General features: G+C 34.3%; 1 protein-coding gene and 1 long non-coding RNA gene across 2 annotated transcripts in view; both read right to left on the bottom strand.

Moving 5' to 3' along the window:
* The window catches only part of LOC106478204 (Down syndrome cell adhesion molecule-like protein Dscam2), a 123,612-nt gene that overhangs the window by 13,937 nt on the left and 88,584 nt on the right, over positions 1 to 21,091 (bottom strand). Inside the window, exons 19-21 of the mRNA XM_022381762.1 lie at positions 12,468 to 12,566; positions 3,565 to 3,753; positions 1,371 to 1,664 (exon numbers count right to left, since the gene is read on the bottom strand). Of these exons, the coding sequence (XP_022237470.1) occupies positions 1,371 to 1,664; positions 3,565 to 3,753; positions 12,468 to 12,566 (582 nt within the window). The remainder of the gene's footprint in view (positions 1 to 1,370; positions 1,665 to 3,564; positions 3,754 to 12,467; positions 12,567 to 21,091) is intronic.
* On the bottom strand, positions 16,101 to 17,357 carry LOC111084982. The gene is made up of 3 exons (XR_002609852.1): positions 17,312 to 17,357; positions 16,734 to 16,838; positions 16,101 to 16,353 (listed from the first exon to the last, which is right to left on the bottom strand). It is a non-coding gene; the product is annotated as an uncharacterized LOC111084982 (long non-coding RNA).

Genomic DNA, 21,091 nt, shown 5'->3' with positions numbered 1-21,091 from the left:
TAAAGTAATACCCTTACCACAGGCCACATTTTTACATAGGAGAGAGTCTAATTCTCTAAGATAGTTCACCAAATTCACATAAAACCATAAATTGGTATAACTAATGGAAGGTCTACTTTCCAAGATGGCTTACCTAAGGAATTATTTACATTACTTTAATCGCCCACCTAAGGGTAAGTATTATGTATTAAAACATTATTCAACAATTCCCAATAGATTCTTATGATATATCATATTGCTGTCACTGGCTCAAACTAATAAACAGCACAACACCCAGATGGATTTTATGACTTTTATAATGGTTTCTGAGCATTTAGTTTGAAACTTTGTAAAGGTTTTGTGAAACAAATCTACATCAGCGAAAGTATAAGTTTCAGAGAAACCTAAATTACATAACATTGTATAAAAATATATAGGTGGGATAATTCTAGATTTTCAGTTTTAAAACTTCGTTCGGGTGAAGGCTGAAATGACCAAAAACGTAAATAACCATTAAAACGATATTTCCCAATTTTCACATGGCATCTTCTGATGCACATATATTAACACAGATAATTCTTAATTAAGGGATAGTCACATAATTGGATTGCACAAGCGCAATATCAAATAAAAGTATAACAACCAATATTTATTTAGCATTATAAACATACGACGAATAATTATCTAGGACTTCCTTTATATTTGTTTAAAAGTGTTGTGTATGTGTAATTGCATCATATGACTTTCATTTATTTAAAAAGTATATGTGTTATTGTAGGTGTAGCAGATGACAACATTTGAAAACTGGCGAAACTTCGTTTTAGTAATTATGTATATTTTTGTTTGTTTGTAGTTAAGCACTTTTGTTTGTTAAGCAATTACACAATAGGCTATCTGCGCTGTGCCAACCACGGGTATCGAAACCCAGTTTTAGCGTTATGCGTTCGCAGACTTGCCACTAAAGGACATTTTTTAAGTTTGTGATTACTCAAGTTTTTAGCGGAATAAAGCTTTAAAACAACATTGTATTAATCATAAGCTTGTATTTGTAGAGGAAACAACTAATGTGATATTAATTAAACTGTGAAACATACTTGTTACAATTTCAGAACTAGTGCGCTTGAAAACAATATACTTTGAAGATGAAGCTTTTAAATAATTCGAAAATATGACATTGTTTAGAACGAAACAAAAAATATATAAAACGCTAGTAATTTAATTTCCTACATATCTGATTCAAAATTTCATAAATACTGTTGTATTTAGGAATGTAGCAAATTTATAGACTTAAACAGAACTTAAAATAGTTTCAATTAGTGCTCTAAAGAATGAAATAATGATCTGATTATACAAACTCCTCTAACAGATGCTTAAAAGTGATTCTATTTTACCACCAGTAAGAGTAAGCGTCGCTACTCTGTATTCCTCCTCCACGACACTGGCACTATTAACAGCAGTCACGAGAACAGAGTACCACGTTCCCGGCTTCAGATCGGAGACAACCACTACCTGTTGTTCTGGGTAGATTTTGGAACTAGCTACAGTCCACTCCATTTGACTTTGAGCTTTATATTGAAGCTGAAAGTGTTGTATAGTACAACCCCCATCACTCCAACTGCCTAAGTTAAACGTCAAACTAGTGGAGTTATAAGAGATTAAGTCGTGTTGTGATGGCGCCTCCGGAGCTGAAAGATATTATATACAAAATACATGCGTAGAGTAAAATAGGATATGTTTCGATCGTATATGTGTATATTACAATATTAAGAGAATGGTACAAAGTCTAATAATAATTTCTACTCTTTGAAGCTAAATACTATTTAAGGCTATCTTTTTGTACAGTTACAATTATTATTAGGATTTTCTTCACTTTATGGTTACACAGATTATAATATGCAACGTATTTACTTATATTATAAAATCAGTTCCATACTATAAACAGCTGACAATTGTAGCTGCGAGCTATACTAGCCTGTCTCAGTCAAATTAAGTCGCTGGTAGGGAATGTTATCTATGTAGCTTTGTTTGTCTCTAAATATGAGAAATAGTTTGGTGCTAATTTTATTTACATATAAACGTTTCTGCTCATTCTCCCAAGCTGTTTCCCCACGGCTAATATAAGGCTTATTGAATACCATTCACTGTCATAGGCTTAACTAGATTGATGAGGTCTGACACAGCTTGAAACTACATTTCTTAGCTGGTCACGCTGTATGGGATTTGTTACACAATATGAGCAATTATAATATATACTAGTATAAAAGCCCGTCAAAAATGACGGAAAACCATGGCTGAATGATTAATGAAAATTATAGAATTTAACTAACTGTACCTCCATAATGCACCTACTCTTCACTTATTTCATCAGTCTTGAAGTAATTCTTTAATCACCACATTTTTAGTCAAAACTACGCAGAAAAATGAAATGTTATCATGAAAAAAGTACAGGTGCACTCTGAAAGAGACTTAAATAGCATTCTTCAGCCTTTTCACTGTATTGTAGGTCCGGAATTAGAAAACATAGTGCGGACATTTCGACACAAATTTTCAACTCTTTTGACTGTACAAAGGATAAAAGATATTTGGTAGTAATAAACGTTTATTTTTCTTTATGGTTTAAGGCCAAGTAAGTAATATATGTGTTTAATACCAAAAGAATATTTATTAATTAACATTTATTCACCACTTACAACTTTTTTAAACACTGACTCTATAAGGTTAGTAATATTAGGCTTATTTGTAGTCATATTTAGGCTTAATACATAAACGTAACGCTTAGCTGAAACACTACTTGGTAGATTATATTTTGCTTTTGGCTACTACTCAATGTTATAAAACTTCCGAATGAAACTATTTTGCTGTTATATCAGCAAAGTTATAAAAAATAAGGAATAAAAACAAACCTTTCTAACAAATCAACACGAATATTGAGCATTTAACATAAACACCATAGTTAGCTTAAGAACAATCAGATGATAGTGTTGTTGCTAAGTGACGATGTATATTGTTGAGCATTACCAAAAAAAGGACTGTGAAAGCGTCCTCGTCAGAGTGACAAAGGGAATAAGCCTTTGTAGTTAGTGATTACAATCGATATCAGTCGATTATCTAGAAACACTTAGCTATTTAATTGTATAGGACTTGTATGTATTACACCAGACACCAGTAAGTATACAGAACTCTCTATAATAAATGATGTATAAAATCTATTGTCCCATGAATATTAAAACCACCTTTTTTCGTTGTTTTTTTTTTCGTTTTTTTTCTTTTTGCAGCCACGAGGTGTTTGTACTTCTAAACCTACAGGTCTTTTAGCTTAATAGATAAGCAATATAAAAGATAAATTGTTGGCATAATTGTTGATTACTTTCGTTTTTAATATAAAAGTGAAATATTTTTACATTTTATTCAATTATATTTTTGTAGTAACTGACAAGCGTTCATTCGTAGTAATAAAAAGTAACCGTCAGTGGTTTTGGACGAGACAGCAGATTTAAATGTTTTAACAGTATCAAAAACGCTCAAACTTAGTCATGTTTGAAGCAGCTACGTATGTTGTGAGAAGTTTAACAACTAATATCTCACCTGAGCCTTTAGTTGTACCGATGACGATATTACTGGGGTCACTTCTACCCAAAGAATTAAAAGCAGTTATAAAAAACTGATAGGTTTTTCCACACTGTAATCCTGTTACTGAGTGAATGTTTTTGTCTCCAGAAACCTGACTTTCAGACCAGGTAGTCCCATCCTTAAGTCGGAAGTGAATTATATAGCCTGCAAAGTTAATATACAAGGTATTTACAAAGGGTTGTATAATTTGTAAATTATAAAATCTGAAAAGAGAAAAGATAAAGACAAGCAGCAAAAATTAGAAATCGTTCTGTGGTATGCAAACTTCTGTTTATGGGCAACAGTTAAGCTACTGATGAATGTCGACAAGTCTATTATAGAAGCTACTATCGAACAATGCATTTTTAAGCGATGTCATAAGCTTTTCAAACACATGGGAGCTGTGTATCCTAAAAGGTGTACTGGACAACGTAATGTAAGTTTCCCCTCACTAACTAAAGTCTTTCAGCGTATCGCCATAAAATCTGTGAAGAGAGAGTGTCTGATGAGCATGATACAAAAATGGCCACAATGCTTAAAAGTTGAACAGAGAATATGAATTTTAGGGTATACAAAATTCAATTCACGTAGTGCGCTGACTGCTCAAAGAGGGCAAGGAGGTTAGACTTGTGATAAGTACCATGTTTCGTAACTATGTGGATCAATATGATATCCTATTTAATTATATTATCATCTCCAGATTCGCCGAAAAAGTTATGGAGTTGCTGTAAAGGCCAGTGAACCGAATGGCCGACCCCAGAACTATATGTGATTAAGGTCGAATGAAGAAAAAGAACAGCCATTGGACTCGCATGTCTGGGCACACTGTTGAAGGTTGATGATGATATCGCCACTCTTTACTTCCAGTAAGGCAAGACATCTCATCATCTTGTAATCTGTGACATTGGAACACTGAACTACTGAATAAATTACTAACCGTGTGGATTGTTATCCTGGACACCTAATTTTTCAGACCTAATGCTGCTAAACCTTTGACTATGTGGACATATCAAATATCTATTTTGCACTTCATGTTCGGATACACAAGGATCGTCAATAAACGTTTATAGCAGTACGCTGAGATCGACGTAGGTCATAAAACGTTAAAGTACGTAAACCAACATTAACTTTACAACATAACTCCAGTTAAAATACGCAGACGAACATTAACTTTACAACATAACTCCAGTTAAAATACGCAGACCAACATTAACTTTACAACATAACTCCAGTTAAAATACGCAGACCAACATTAACTTTACAACATAACTCCAGTTAAAATACGCAGACCAACATTAACTTTACAACATAACTCCAGTTAAAATACGCAGACCAACATTAACTTTACAACATAACTCCATTTTTCTTTGTTATATTAGAATGTAAAACAAGATAATGTGAACAAGAAGAACAACTGTAAGAAAAAGATGTTGATGATACTGATATGTATAATCAAAGTAGAATTCATGTAAGGTTATACGTTACATTAGCGTAAACAGGTAGGTAGAAGAATAGGTAAAACAACAATAAGGATTGTTTGTATATTTGTTTCAAAATTTTCTCCTAAAGTTATATAAAAGACTATCTGCTCTTACTCGTTTCTAATTTTGACGTGATATACAAGAGGGAAGGTAACTAGCCAACAACACCCACTGCCAATTCTGACGTGATATACTAGAAAGAAGGCAACTAGCCAACAACATCCACTGTCAATTTTGACGTGATATACTAGAAGGAAGGTAACTAGTCAACAACACCCACTGCCAATTTTGACGTGATATACTAGAGGGAAGGTAACTAGTCAACAACACCCACTGCTAATTTTGACGTGATATACTAGAGGGAAGGTAACTAGCCAACAACACCCACTGCCAATTTTGACGTGGTATACTAGAGGGAAGGTAACTAGCCAACAATACCCACTGCCAATTTTGACGTGATATACTAACGTAAAGGTAACTAGCCAACAACACCCACTACCAACTCTGAGGATACTCTTGACATTCCGAATAGTGGAATTTCAACGCTACTCGTGTAGCACAACTCCTGACCCTGAATGCAGAACGCATTTTTTTTTGGCGAAAACGGGATACGAAGCACGAACCATCATATTCATAGACTTGTCCGACCCGGCAATAAGGAAACGTCTTGTTACATTTTACTAAACTAAAATTAGAAATTTTATTTTTATTTATCGCAATTAAAAACAACACACCAGTCAAGATCAAGGTGACAAAGAAATGTTAAAATACTTTTTTGGCTTTTGTGAAACGTAGAACAAAAAAAAATTGAATTTCAGTATAGTGTTAATGTCAAAATACAAAACTTTAATAACAACGACAGTAACATAAACAATTAAAAGTACCAGAAATTTTGAAAAATATTCTTCAAACGTTAGTTACGACTAAATTGCGAAGAATGAGTGTTTGTGTTAATAGGTCAGTATTTCTCCTTCGCTAGATGTTCTCCTGCAATATATTGATGTATGGCTCTATTTCGTTCGTAACGACTTGATTGGGAAGTATTGATAGACAGTATTTTCTCATCCTAAAATGTCCTGACTTAGCACCCTTCCCCATACCACACAGTTTTGACTTAAATGTTAGTTTTAAGCATAAGAAAAATAAACGACTGCTTGAGACTTTACGCTATTCCAAATAAATAAACAACGTTTTTAATTTTGCTACCGATGTTGTTTAACACTTTAAAATATTAGTTAGGTACTTAACTTTATCCTTAGTTTGAGATGTTTATTAATTGTATTTTCTGAGAAGGGGGGGGGGGGTAAGTTTTCCGATAAAAACCCGCTGTTGCGAAAATTGCTAGTTAACTGTGTGATCTGATTACTCTGCCGAAACGGAATAGGGATTCTGTACTAAAAGACGGTGCGCTGGTCGGAACCCTATCAACAACGTACAACTGCACAACAACAGGAACCCTACTTAAGAAAAACGTGACGAAATGCCTAAATGTAGAGAAGGACACAGACCTTATGTCTACAACAGTCGGGGTTAACACTAAACACAGTAAAGGGCAACGGGAAACAAAACTGGTAACACGTGCACGAAATAGTGTTCCATACTAACGACTTTTAAAACTGGAACGCAAAAACAGTTGAGTTACTTTCCTTTAAATATTTCAACAGTTACTAAATAAATATTTAGCATCACGTTCTGAAGAATTTAAGTAATATTATAGAGAAACGCCAATTTTCAACATATTCTAATTTATACTTAATATATTCAGTGTAATCCAAAACGACTTCCTCAACTTTACCACTTGGTTTTCGAAGTCCAGCTTCATTGAAAGTTGAGCTACATAGGTTGCAGGATAGACTCTCACCGAGAAAACAAATAGATGTATTATAATCTAAAAGTATATTTTGTGTGCATATGAAACTTCTCCATAACACTAATCGCGATTCTTCCTTATAAGATATATAGTATAAATTACAAAACGACCTCCTAAACTATATCATGTTGATCTTATTTAGAGTTCCGACTTTTTGATAAGTTTGTAAATAGCCTCCCAACGGGGACACACATAGATAAGGTAAAAAATATATTTTGCCATTTTTGTGTGCATAATAATTTGTCCATAATACTACTTGGGATACTTTATTAGGAGTCAATGGGAACTGAATATTCTCCATCTGTTATGGGTAACCCTACTCCTAAAACACAAACAAATCATACAAAAAACTGTCGATTAGTAAGCAACAAGTATGGAGGACTCTATTCTACAATCATCACCGCCGACTGTTCCTGTACTTCGTTTTTTAAGTCTTCATTCTTTGTATTACAAATACGTATGGAAGACTATTCTACAATCACCACTTCCGACTGTTCCTATACCTCGTTTCCTAACTCTTCATTACTTGTATTACAAATACGTATGGAAGACTATTCTACAATCACCACCTCCGACTGTTCATGTACCTCGTTTATTAAGTCTTCATTCTTTGTATTACAAATACGTATGGAAGACTATTCTACAATCACCACTTCCGACTGTTCCTATACCTCGTTTCCTAACTCTTCATTATTTGTATTACAAATACGTATGGAAGACTATTCTACAATCACCACCTCCGACTGTTCATGTACCTCGTTTATTAAGTCTTCATTCTTTGTATTACAAATACATATGGGAGACTCTGTTCTAAAGTCATCACCTCCGACTGTTCCTGTACGTTGTTTTTAAGTCTTTATTCTCTGTATGACAAATCTTTAGGGCAAATGTCTCACTTTTTCATCTAGAAGGAATTAGAAGGGCTTTCTGGCTCTCAAAAGTCAGCCAAGAAGCTATGTTCTGATGACATCTCGATCGAAACATCTTCAACACGACATAGCAACCTACTCCTGAAATCGAAATCCATCGGGGATATACCTATTGAGGTTACTTCACATGTTACTTTGAATTTTTCCCGTTGAGTAAATGTTAAGAGGGACTTACTTTACATCTCTGAATCGGAGATTCTCGCTGGTTTCTCCAGCCAAGGAATATTAGCTGTGTGATGTATCTATACTTGTAATGACGAAATTATGTGGCTGTCCTAGGTTCTTGTTTTAACATTTATATCACCATGTCCAACTGCCTCTATCAAGGTGGGTTGTCTCAACTGTAAGGTGTGGTCCTACATCCTTAACCATCTATCCTGTTTCCAGTGTTAGTGATTTGGATATATAAGACATCTTGTCGTGGGTCCGTGACGTGTGCTCATTGTAGTGGCAATGACCATAACGCCTACGAGTGTCAATTGGACTCTCACTGCGTCAATTCCGGTGGTTCCCACATCTCATTCTCCCATTCTTGCACTAAATGGGTGAAAAAAAAGCGGTACAATGTTTACATACTTTAATAACATCTCTTATCTGGAGGCCTGAAAGTTGTCCCCTCTTCCACCTTAGACATATGCTGCTGCATTCCATTCCACTACTACAGTGTGAGTGCAGACAGGTCTTTCCATGCCTCCTACAGAGTATATCTCACACCATATATATAGAATATTTTACCCTCTGTGGATTCAAGAATTTACAAGTCTACATCTACTCATGACTATGTCCCCTCTACCGCATCCAGTGACTGCTCAGGTTTCTTTCCTTCGGCTCCGAGATGCAGAACCATTATTCAATCATGTACTCAGTCACTGGAGTCTCCTTTGTCTGCCAGAGATCTGTCCAATCGGCCAGGACGGGTTCCAGGGAAGTTGACAGACCTCCCTCTACTAAATAAAAATGCTGTGGTCGCAAACAAAAGGGTTCTCCACCTCGTTCTCCTCCTTCTAAGTAAAAATGACCACTTTGATACAGGGGAACTGTCGTGGTTTTCTTTCCAATTTGGGTGATATTGAGATCTTATTCAATTTCTATTATCATGTGTGTGTCTCTCTCTCCTTACAGGAAACATTTCTCAGACCTGCCAATGCTGTCATATTTTTGCGGTTTTTCTTATACCAGAATGACAGGTTGTGTGATGGATGAGTTCATGGAAGTGTGGCACTGTTGGTTGACTAGCATGTACCCACCATATCTGTGCCATTCAATATGTCCTTGGAGGCTATAGCTGTCTGTATCTCCATGGGTCATACCATCATTGTATGTTCTCTTTACCTGTTACCAGGAAAGATTTACAATCAATCAGACTTGGATGCTCTTATTTAACAATTTCTGGCTCCCTTTTTCCTGTTGGAAGCCTTTAATGGATAGAATCTACTTTGAGGTGATACTGATATAGATGGGAGGGGTCGTTCTGTGAAGCATATGCTCTCAGATCACAACCTTTCTCTTTTCAGTACTGGTTCATTTACCTATTTTCTCAATCGTAGTCAGTATTTTACTGCTACTGATCTGTACTTTTGTTCCCTCTAAATTTTTTATCATTTTTCTTGGAGGGTGGACAATGACTCATGAGGCAATGATCATTTTCCCATTATTTTAAGGAAGTTTGGCCACAGCTGATACCACACAACGTGGTGGAAGCTGGAGTAAGTTCACTGATTCTCCTTCACCACTCTTTTGGAACTTTATCCTGCTGTCGTTAACAACCACATGGAGGCAGTAACTGAATGTATTATTTAAGCAGCTGTTCCTTCGATTCTCCAAACCTCGACATGCTTTTCGTTGTATCCTTGTCCATGGTGGAAGCCTATCTGCCAGTGGGTACAGAAGGTTCAGAAACAGTCCTGGGATATCTTTTGCAAGTATTCCAATCTTTCCAACAGCATTAATTTCCAGCAGGCTCGTGCTCATGCCTGGCTGGTCAGATGTCAAAGCCAGAAGAAATTTTGGAGTAAGTTTACTACCAGCATCTCTTCTACCACCAGTTACAAGGTCGTCTGGGGCTGGATATGAAAGGTTAGTGGGAAGTATGCTTAAAATTTTTTTTCGATTTTGCTCTCCAATGGCCAAGAAGTTGCTGATGTTCAGGACATCGCTGACACCCTTGGGGATGCTTTTATCACCTTTTCAGCACTTCTGTCTCTTTTCCTGCCTTCTTGGCCATCAAGTTATGGGCTGAGCAATTACCACTTTTTGGGGCAGATCGTTCCTATAACTATAATCGTCCATTTATGCTGGTGGAACTTAAACTTGCTTTTCATTGGCCTGGCAGTACATTAGTTGGACCTGATGATATTCATTATGAGATGCTTCTCATTATCATCCTATTGCTTTGACTAGCTGTTTCTGTAAAGTTTTGGAGTGGTTGGTTAATGTCTGTCTTGTTTGGTTCATTAAATCAAACAACCTTTTCTCGTGGTGGTTTCATCGATAGCACTCCACTGTAGACCACCTGATTCATCTTGAAACCTCAATCAGAGAAGTTCAATAGAGAGCACCTTGTGTCCATTTTATTTGATGTTTAGAAGGACACGACACTATGTGGAGGTATGGCATTTAATGGGACCTCCATTCCTATGGGTTGCATCACGATTTGTCCATTTTTTTGCAACTTTTTACTTGACAAGAGTTTCCAAGTCCATGTGAGTTCGACCCTGTTCTGTTTCTTCTCACAAGAACTTGGAATCCCTCAGGATTGTGTCTCAAGTGTCACACTTTTCAGTATTAACATCAATGCTATCATTGTACAACTTCCCCTACTGTTGCTAACAACCCCTATGTCGACGACTTCCACATTTGTTGTTGGTAGTCTAATATGAAATTTATTGATTAGTAGCTTCAGAATGCTATAATGTTATAATGTGACAGTCAATCCCACTATTCGTTGATAAAAGAGTAGCGGTGGGTGGTGATGACTAGCTGCCTTCCCTCTAGTCTTACAGTACTAAATTAGGGACGATTAGCTCGTGTAGTTTTGCGCGAAATTCAAACCAAACAAACATTTACCAAAAAATCGGAACTCTAAATAAAATCAAAATAGTATAGTATAGAGGTAGTTTTGTAATTTATGCTATGTATCTCATAACGAAGAATCTCTAGTAGTGTTATAAACAAGTTATTATGAACACAAACTATATTTTATTTTACTTTATAATGTTATATGTTATGCCGGTGGGAGACTATTATGCAAGTTGGCCTCGACTGGCTAAAACTCGGAATGCTAAATAAAATCAACATGGTATAGTATAGGTGGTCGTTTGGTAATTTATATTATCTCATAAGGAAGAAACTCAGTTAGTGTTAAAGACAAGTTATTATGCACACAAAATGTATATTTTACTTTGTAATATATCTCTTTGTTTCACCGTTGAGAAGATATTATGCCTCGACTGCGTAAAAGGAACTAGTTATTATGCACAATATATCTATATATATATATATATTACTTTATAATGCAACTATGTGTTTCCTCGATGAGACTCTATTTTGAAACATATATAGATCAACTTTCAATGAAGCCAGACTTCGAAAACCAAACGTTTTGGTTTACACTGAATATATTATCCGTAAGAAGTCTTAGATGATATTAGTTACAAGTTAGAATTACACAGTGTAGCGTGAAAGTTGAAATAAAGTTCAATTACCTAAATCAAGAGTAAAAGTTCAGTAAAAAGTTCAGATTATGCTACCAGTGTAGGAAACTCTGCTGATTCTTCAAAAGAAGCCGAGACTAAACAATCAGCAAAGCGCTACGGAACTTTTACTCTTAATTTAAGTAATTGAACAAGTTAGAATGTTTAGAAAATTAATCTTTGTCTGTAATATTATTGAAATTTTCTTTACCTAATACTAATAAAATTATTTAGCAATTGATACAAGTTTATTTCGTGCACGTGTTATAACATGCAAAATTGTTTTAGCACGTGTCTCCCACTTTTATAACTACAATAATTATGTCGTACCTTGAGGCATTTCATCAGGTTTGTTTTAGTTATAGTTCTCATTGTTATAAAGTAGCAAATTATTGGTAGGATTCCGGTCAGTACATCTTCTTTTAGTAGAGAGTTCCGGCTTTTAGCACATCGTCACTAAACTGCATTTTACCGAACTAATATGATGATGATGGTCATAGATCGACGGAAACTGTTGAGAAGCGATGTCTGACTGTTTACTTGTTTAACAGTATTGGTATACCCGATATAGTTGGTCCACAGGAAATAAAATATCATTTCTTCCTAAACAACTTTCTAATGATGGTAAGAAACAATACTGGGCTGAAGTTATATTATTTTCCACAGAAATAATATAAAGAGGGGGCGATTAAGAAACAAACATACAGAGTTCAGTTTAAGAATAAAAGGAAACAAGTTCCTTGGAAAAAACAACAATTAAAATTAACTTTCTAAATCATTATAATAATTATGCTTTGGCACTAATACAATTTACTTTAACTAATATCTATTACAGAATTTGCTATTAAAATTCTTGATGTTACAAACACAATTCAACATAAAAGTCATTAAAAAATGTCATACGTGCCTGTGATCGGGTTAGTATCTTCACTTGCTCTCGTCCAATGAAGTTGAACCAATGATGACGTAGTTGATAACACCATAACACTTACAGCTTTTGGCGGGTCTGCATGTTGAGGGAGATGATGATTATTTTAAAGATTTATGTTTTTAAGAACATAAATGTTGTATTTTAAATGCAAACAACAAACAGAACAGAGATAGCTTACAATGTGATTTACTAAGAATTTGATCACTTAACTTCAGTTTAAATAAAGCTAATATAACATTTGTCTATTGGGATACATTATGCGCTAATTATAACGTGTATGGCACTCCAGTGATCAATATGTTAGAAATTCTGAAACTTTAATGCATAATTTGAATTTATGTTTACTTTAAATTAGTTATTATTTAGCAATTATTTAAATATATTGGTTATAAAATATCCTACTGGGTTAATAATCAAGGAACTGTAACGTTTTCGAAATATTGACCAAGTTTTCTTTCTTTAAGAACAATACTAAAGTATTTTAGTTTTAGAATAAACAAAAAAGCTAATTTTACAACGTAGATGTTTGAGTGATAGCTGATGGTAGTTCAGAATAAAGTTTGCTGTACAATGTCAGGATACAATGATCATATATTAACCCTCTATTGTACGCATTAAAAATACGGTGGAAAATTTTTTTCTTTGAATTTCTTACTTAAATAGGTATATATTATACAATATAGGCCGATACTGTTTTTGTGAAACATGTTTTGGTAAGTTATAAATCGCTACGTCACCTAGAGGTATCGCCGCTCAATTGAAGAAACTACAAAAATAATTCTATAGTTTTTTTTAGACTGTTACTCGGAAGTAAGAAAACAACAGAATTGAAGTATTTGTATGTATTTTAAATAACAAAGATAGATGTGTTACTTTTATTATGTTTACGCAGAGACAAACTGTTTTTCTATTGTTTATTTCTTCTTCTTCCAAACACTTTTCAATCGATCGCCATTCTTTCATTTCTAGGCGGATTGACTTGAAACTAGATAGGGTTATACCTTGGCCCAATACACCCGAAAAGAATAAAAAAAAAGAAAAATCCAACATTTTATGTAAGACAATGTGTTTAGCGCAAGAAAATTTACATTTGTATCAGTTTTCATCTTGATTTCTGTAAATATGTCTGCACAGGAGCCCAGAATATATATTTTCGGGTTGTTTGACTTTTGATCTCATAAAATCCTTAAGAGGCCTAAATAAAAAAAATTTTTAATGGGGTCAAATCTCACAGAAAAGCATAATTTTGGGGGTTTTGTTCAATTACTCGGCTACATTTTGACCAATTTACATGGGATTTGGTACAATGATACTTTTCTATAGGTTGCACACATTGACAAACAAAAATGATGGACTTTCCTATTTTTAATAATTATAGGGGGTCAAGATGACACAAAAAGCATAATTTTAGGGGTTTTTTTTGACAATTACTCCGCCGTACTTGGGTCACATTACATGGGATTTGGTACAAAGATAACATTTTAAAGATCCCATACATAGACATATAAATTACTGAAATACGTTAATTTTTTTGTCATTTTAAGGGGGGGGGGAGGTCGAAAGGTTAAAGAAATCCATAATTATAGGGTTTTGGTCAATTACTTAGCCTTGTTTTGGCCAATTTACACGGAATTTGGTACAAGGATATTCTATGCAGGTCCCAAAAGAGATATATATAATTTTGGAATTTTTTCTTTTGCTCAATTTTTCAGCAAGGAAAGTACAATTTGAAGTTTTCCTGAACTATTCATGTGTATGTCTACCAGATTACGTGGTATTTGGTGCAGATACTTTCTTGTGGGTCCCAAGCAGTGATGTAGATAGTTTTAAATTATTCTGTGTTTTGACGATTTTTTCTGGTGTCAAAATTGGCCATGTGGAGATTGCTTGGTGGAGACATGTTGTATTCGACAGCGAATGTTGGCCTCTTTACAATGTGCAATTGAGCGTTAAGCACAGTGACGTAGATTGACAAAAGTCTTGAATGTCTCATTGTAATTTAGTGTCATTTTTGCGCTAATTTTTGAAACGTTTTAGATAACAATATTGTTTTAATTATTGATATGAATCTTATAAACAATTGAATGTATATTAATCAAATTCAATACAGGATGGCCATTGATCATAACAAAGTGACAGGTATTAAAAGTCAAAACACTAACCATAAAAAAAATATTACAGTTGCGTTGATCTCGAAATGTACAAGTTATTCATTGCATGAGATCTGAGCAAAATGTTTTCGTGCACATAAATGAGATATTGTTTAATTGTATTCATTAAACAAGTAATACGAAATTAATAGATTTTAATTATGTTTTTACCAATTCTGTCTCTGTGAGTAGTATGGATAGGTTTCAGTTATGTGACCTACATCCGGGTAACTCTGTACCTGCTGTCATGTTGTATGTCAAGCTATTAATAATCTATCTACTCAACTCAGCGGGGCGTTAAGTAAATGCACAAATATCATTATATTCTTATTGATGAACCAAATTTGACGAAAGAAACAATAACTGATATATATTGATCAATAATATGTTTTTTTTTTCTCATACATTGTACATGTAGGCAAGATAAAGTCACTGGTCAAGAAAAAGTACCCGAGGCACAGAATGAAATAGACATTGATGTGCAAGTGGTATACATATATATTGCTTTGAAATCAACGCATATAATTAAATGGGACTACAGAGCTCCAAATATTGGTCATCGCACTGTAAATGGGACTACAGAGCTACATATATTGGTCATTGCACTGCAAGCAGTGACAAACTTGTTAATTACGGGAAATGAATTGTGCTCCGACTTTATAAAGTCAATTGGAATGGTATCTTGCAAAATAGTGTCCTATACCTCGTTCAACATGTTTTCTTACATAAGCGATTTTTCTAGTTGATTCAACCTCAAGCACCGACAACTGCTGCTTTCCTTTATGAATGATGGCACTCTAGCCTCAGCACATATAAATCCGACTGAATCTTTAATGTCAAATCTTCTGTCTGCAAGTACAATGTCAACTGGTGTAAGCTTTTCAAAACTCTAGAATTATCAGTGATAAATTTGTCACTTGTCTTTCCACCCCAACCACTGGAGAAGAAAGAAACACTTCCCTGGGGTGTAATTCCAATAAAATACTTCACAGTGTTGTAGCGTTTATACTGTGACCAAGTTTGAGCACGAGCTTTCGCGTTCGAGGGGCGTTCAATAAATATTTCGAAGCCGTCTATTGTAGTTGCAGCCTTTAGTCCAAAACTTCGACTAAATTCAAGTGGCATAGTTAGGTGTAGTTGTTCCGGGTCAGGACAAAATATGAATCCCTTTGTCTGTTCAAACATAACATGTAAAACAGAGAGAAAAAATATGGAAATAGTTGGCGACAAAACTCCAGATCTATAAGCTAAATCTTGAACAAGTGTATTTAATCTTAGACTCACTGGAGAACAATGATATTCTCTTGAAATTGTATCAATGTTAATTGTGTAGTTTCCAAAATATGGTCCGAAATCAAGGTAAAAACAGCCATTAGAGTTGTAAAGCTAATTAGTTCGGTCACATATCTAACTTTTATATTGTTGTCCACAAAAGCCTCTGGTCTGAATTCATAATCACATAACTTTTGACGCAAATTCTGATTTTAATTTAGTGTTCTTTGATATTCTGATCTCAGTTTAGTCACAGTCTCTTCAAGCTAGGCTCAATTACGGGCTCGCTGAATTGTTGTGGGCCCAAAGGAATTTACATTTGACTGTTTCATCATGTTGTCCTTCAAGATCCGTATCTGGTTCGTGGCTTAGCTTAAAGATTGCCCCTGCAGTTACGTGCTGAATTGTTTTTTTCACGATGACTCTTGGCTCTGTTGTAGCTGTAAAAGGGAAAACAAACTGTTTAGCACCCAAATAAAATAAAATAAATGAGACTGATGGATTGTCTCCAAGTATGATGCTGCTCCAAAATTTGACTAATGTACATACAGTACTAGAAAGGACTAAGATCCTAGTGTTGCATATTTGATACATATGAAGTTGCTAAATGATTCACTTTCTATCTAATCATAGCTACAACTAGTATGCTTAATTCTTAAAATTAACATGATTATAGAAAAAACATGTGAACAATTATTTCCTTACCCACCTACCCTGATTTTAGGGGCTATGTAATCGGAAACAAACATATTATTAGGTTATCTAGGTTAGTGATCCCTCTTTATTTAAAAATTTTATTTTAATAAATCAAGATCAATACCGAGGTCTGGCCATCTTCAGCATCTTGGCTAACAGGGTGTCGTTCGCCCTCATTCACCAATAAAGATGCCTGGATGCGTCCGGTTGTACAAATCAGCAGGCTTTCCTTTCAACAAGAAAATAAGATTGAGTAACATTTTACTACCTTATATACTGATTTTATATTCAAGGTGGAATTTTAATTAATATTCCAAAATCGTTGACAGAAGAGACTGATACTAATAAACAAGCTGAATGAATCCGAATTTAGCACAGACGGATACAAAAGGGGTGGAAGTTTCTTTTAAAATGTTATAAGTTATTTACGCTTTGAACACCCAAATAAAATTCCTGGATCTGCCTATGTTTAGCATTATACTATAGAGTGACAAAAGAAAACTAATTCATAAATAGACGTATAAATGCAATAAATATTTTCCAACATATAACGCCTTCTATGGCCTCACACTCTCAGATCTATTTTTGACCTGAAGTATTTCGGTCAACAAGTACACGTGGATGATTAAGTCAGCTCGTACGAATTTAAATATTTTACAAATCTTAAATTTCTATTTGCAAAGAAATGAAACAAATATTTACCTGTCACAAAATGGTCAGAACAGACTTTAGAATAATTGGTCACCTCAGCCTTTCGATTGATGGCAATTATCCAAGCCTCGCAACGCTTTGTTGACAAATGGAAATTTGCATCTCCCTGACGTTTAATCACACTCGGAATGGCATGATACGACCTTTTCACATTAGGATCATCAAATCAATTATGACATCCATTTACAAAACACGTATGCAGCATATTAACAGTGTAAACAAAACGATTTTTCTGCATCTATTGATGCGTAGTTAGGGCATAAACAGCTTGACACACAAGATGGTAGACGCGAATGACTTATTGGATTGGTGACGTAACGTGAAATCTATCTATACTTCATCAATCGATGTGTTCGAAGGAAAACGAAGTTTGATAATAAACAAAATTACGACACTTATGATATACAACAAAGTTTACTGATAAAAAGGGGGACATATATAAACGTTTCGGAATTCTATCAGATTCCATCTTCAGTATCTAAAGCAGAATAAAATGATTTTACATAAATCTTTATACATTGTCAAAGTACAGTTGCTAAATATAACGGTAATTTTGTTTATTATCTATACTTCTTAGACTAAGTCCGTTTGACCTTGAAATGGTTACTTGATATGACCTTCATTTCGTCACATGCAACTGATTCAAGATGGCGGCTTCAAATCGGCACAGTCATATGTGATGACGTCATTAGTATTTCACAACTCCTTATAATCATTTAAATTGTTAATTACCCACCATCCTCTAGGTGCTAGAACAACTCTTGTCTCGTCTCTCCTACGAATGTTCTATCAGTCATTATTTACTATCCACACTAGGTCACTTCATTCATATTAATAAGTTCATAAATACAGTGTTTATTTTTTATTTAAAATCAGGCCCCCCAGTAGCACAGCGGTATGTCTGCGGACTTACAACGCTAGAATCCGGGTTTCGATACCCGTGGTGGGCAGAGCACAGATAGCCCAATGTGTAGCTTTGTGCTTAACTTCAAACAAACAAACAAACAAAAATTTAAAATCAGTACAAAAGCGGATAGTGGTGGATAGTGATTACCAAAGTATAGAGAAAAAAGTGTGTCCACACTGTAGGATTTACAAGACTTTCGCGCTAGGAACATTTAGATTCACCCAGAAGAACTTTTTTATGAGATACTAATGGCATACGCACACTTAATCTAGTATTTTTAGGAGTCACTCAGAAGTATTTGTAATGATATCTTACTTACAACTTAATCAATGTTTCATCATTAATAGAAATTTGTCTTTAGTAAACGATTTAATAAATGGTTTCTCTTCTTCACACCTACCAGAACAGATTCATTCTCGTTTACTAAACTTCGTTTGGTTTGCATGATGGATTTGTAAATGGAGTCATATCTGAGTTCTGAATTGTTGATAGAATGTAAGTTGTTTTTTTTAATATCATTCTTTAAGGTTTTATACTTGACAAAAATCCTTCGTATACTAACTGTTTAGCTTAGCTCAATATATTTCCTTTAGATAACAACTTCTAAGTTTTATTCTTGCTTTTGTTACGATATCACCAGCTAGCACCAGTAAATATATGTCAAACAAGGGATTATCTAAGAGATTATTTGTCTCCACTAGCTAAATTTTCATTACAATTCTTATTTTTAGAGACATCGCATTCATTATAAATAGCTATTACTTTCATTGGTTATTATATGGATCATCATCAGCAGAATCTCTTTTCTCGCACTCCTTTTCACTAATAGCATGAACAACCTTGCCAAAGATATATTTTGAATGGAACCATTTTCACTTTCTCAATAGATGTTCCTTCCAATCTGTGAGCACTTGGTCGTGTCTTTCACAATTAAATATTCTAATGATCTGCAATTTGACATGATTATAAGTTGCTGAGACCAATGTATAATAACTAAACAGAGTTACGAGCCACTTTATACTCCTAAAATTAGTGGCCATGAGCACTTCAGGAACTCATGACTAGCAATAGTGACACTCATTATATTCATGAGATGCTTACGACTATCATTAGTTACTCATAAAATACTTTAATTCATGCTTATTTATCTAAGAGCAACCATAAGTAGTGTGGCATATACTTATCACTAATAAAACATAAAGAAATATGTGATTTTCAACCTACAAGTTTTATCAGCCAAGCAATATGCCACTTTCCTATCAAAATCGAAATTTACACAATTATTTTTCTCAATGGTGGAGGAAACGTGGTTATCAGCCCCCGCCAATGACACCCTTGTGAGCTTGATCTACTTTTACTCTGATACATACACATACAGATGTTTAATAGTTTCGATAGATGAAAAAAATCCACAGGTTCAATCTGAAATATGTTAGCTGTTGATTGGTTTATTTATATCTTTCAACACAGCAACAGGAAGTTTTGACTGGGTGGAATGTATGAGAAAAACGGAACGTACTGTACTTAGAAAACAAGTAGGAGTTCCTTATAATTATAGAGCAGGATGATACTAATTTAAATGTTATATGTTCTAGTAGGCAGTAGAAGTTATGATCATGTTTCATGTGGAGATTATTTATTATTTTTGCTTCTATGTTGCATAATGTTATTGTGTAAAACATCACATAATGTATTATTTTCACAGTTAAAGTTACTTCAGCTTCTAGCTTCAATGAAACTGTTTATAAGGTGTTGTGTTTTGAAATTAAGGATAAAAGAAAAGATATACATGTGATTTAATGTGACTAGAAGCTAGAGCGAAAAGTATTTATTTCCGCCTTTAATGAAAACATAACAAGCCTTGACATTGATACGAAAACACAATATTGTTTAGTTTTAACTGACTAAATATCTCAAGATTAATCTCATATCTTTTGATATCGTTTAAGTCATAAATATATCCACACTAGTTATTAGTTGCTCTCAAGTAAATACTGTTGCTTTTAAGTATTTTATAAGTATCTAACAATGGTCGTGAATAGTTCATAAATAACTTTTGAATATGGTAAGTGCAAGTCACATTACGTATGAGTTACCTTTAAGCATATAGTAATGTTTAAGAGTAGCTAACAATGATTGTTCATGAGCAGCTTATCAGTATCTAAATACATTATATTATCTTGTATATCCAAACTTCAATGATAATGCAGATTCAATTGAATTATGTTTTATTGTACGAATAATGTTGAAGATAATTCATAAACAAGAAACTTGTGTTAGCCATCAATACCTCAACGATAGAACTGTATAAGTGATAATGTATGTAATGAAAAAGAAAATATTATTGGTTTGTTTGTTGTAAATCACAAAGCTACACAATGGGTATCGGAACCAGAAATTTAGTGTCATAAGTCTTACCGCTGAACCACTGGTTATCTAGACAAAGTAACATAAAATTATGGTTCAAAACTGTTATCTTGTTAAAATGAAGAAATACCTGTAAATCACATGTGATAACTTAAACCTTTAAATCTATAGGAAAATATTATTGGTTCAGCTTCAATTGATTCATATAACTGTATGGTGATTCTCAGGCATGGTAAGTAGTTAATAATTATGTGATTATTAATAACGAGTTATAAAATGTTAACAATGGCATCAAATGTAGATGTGCCCGCTGGAGAGCGTCGTCTTGATTTAATCGCACGTAACGTGACAGTGTCAAGGTCATGTCAAGCAGGTAATTTCAAGGTCAAGTCTAGCAGATATACCTATACTTGAATTCTAGTGACCTCTTTGTTCCATACTGTGTATATACATATCTGTGTCAGTGTAAACTACTTGTACCTGATGATGACAAAACC

Source organism: Limulus polyphemus, unplaced genomic scaffold (genome assembly GCF_000517525.1).
Source record: "Limulus polyphemus unplaced genomic scaffold, Limulus_polyphemus-2.1.2 Scaffold189, whole genome shotgun sequence".
Lineage (NCBI taxonomy): Eukaryota > Metazoa > Arthropoda > Merostomata > Xiphosura > Limulidae > Limulus > Limulus polyphemus.
The sequence above is the reverse complement of the archived record's forward strand: the minus strand, read 5'-3'. Positions and strand labels throughout refer to the sequence as shown.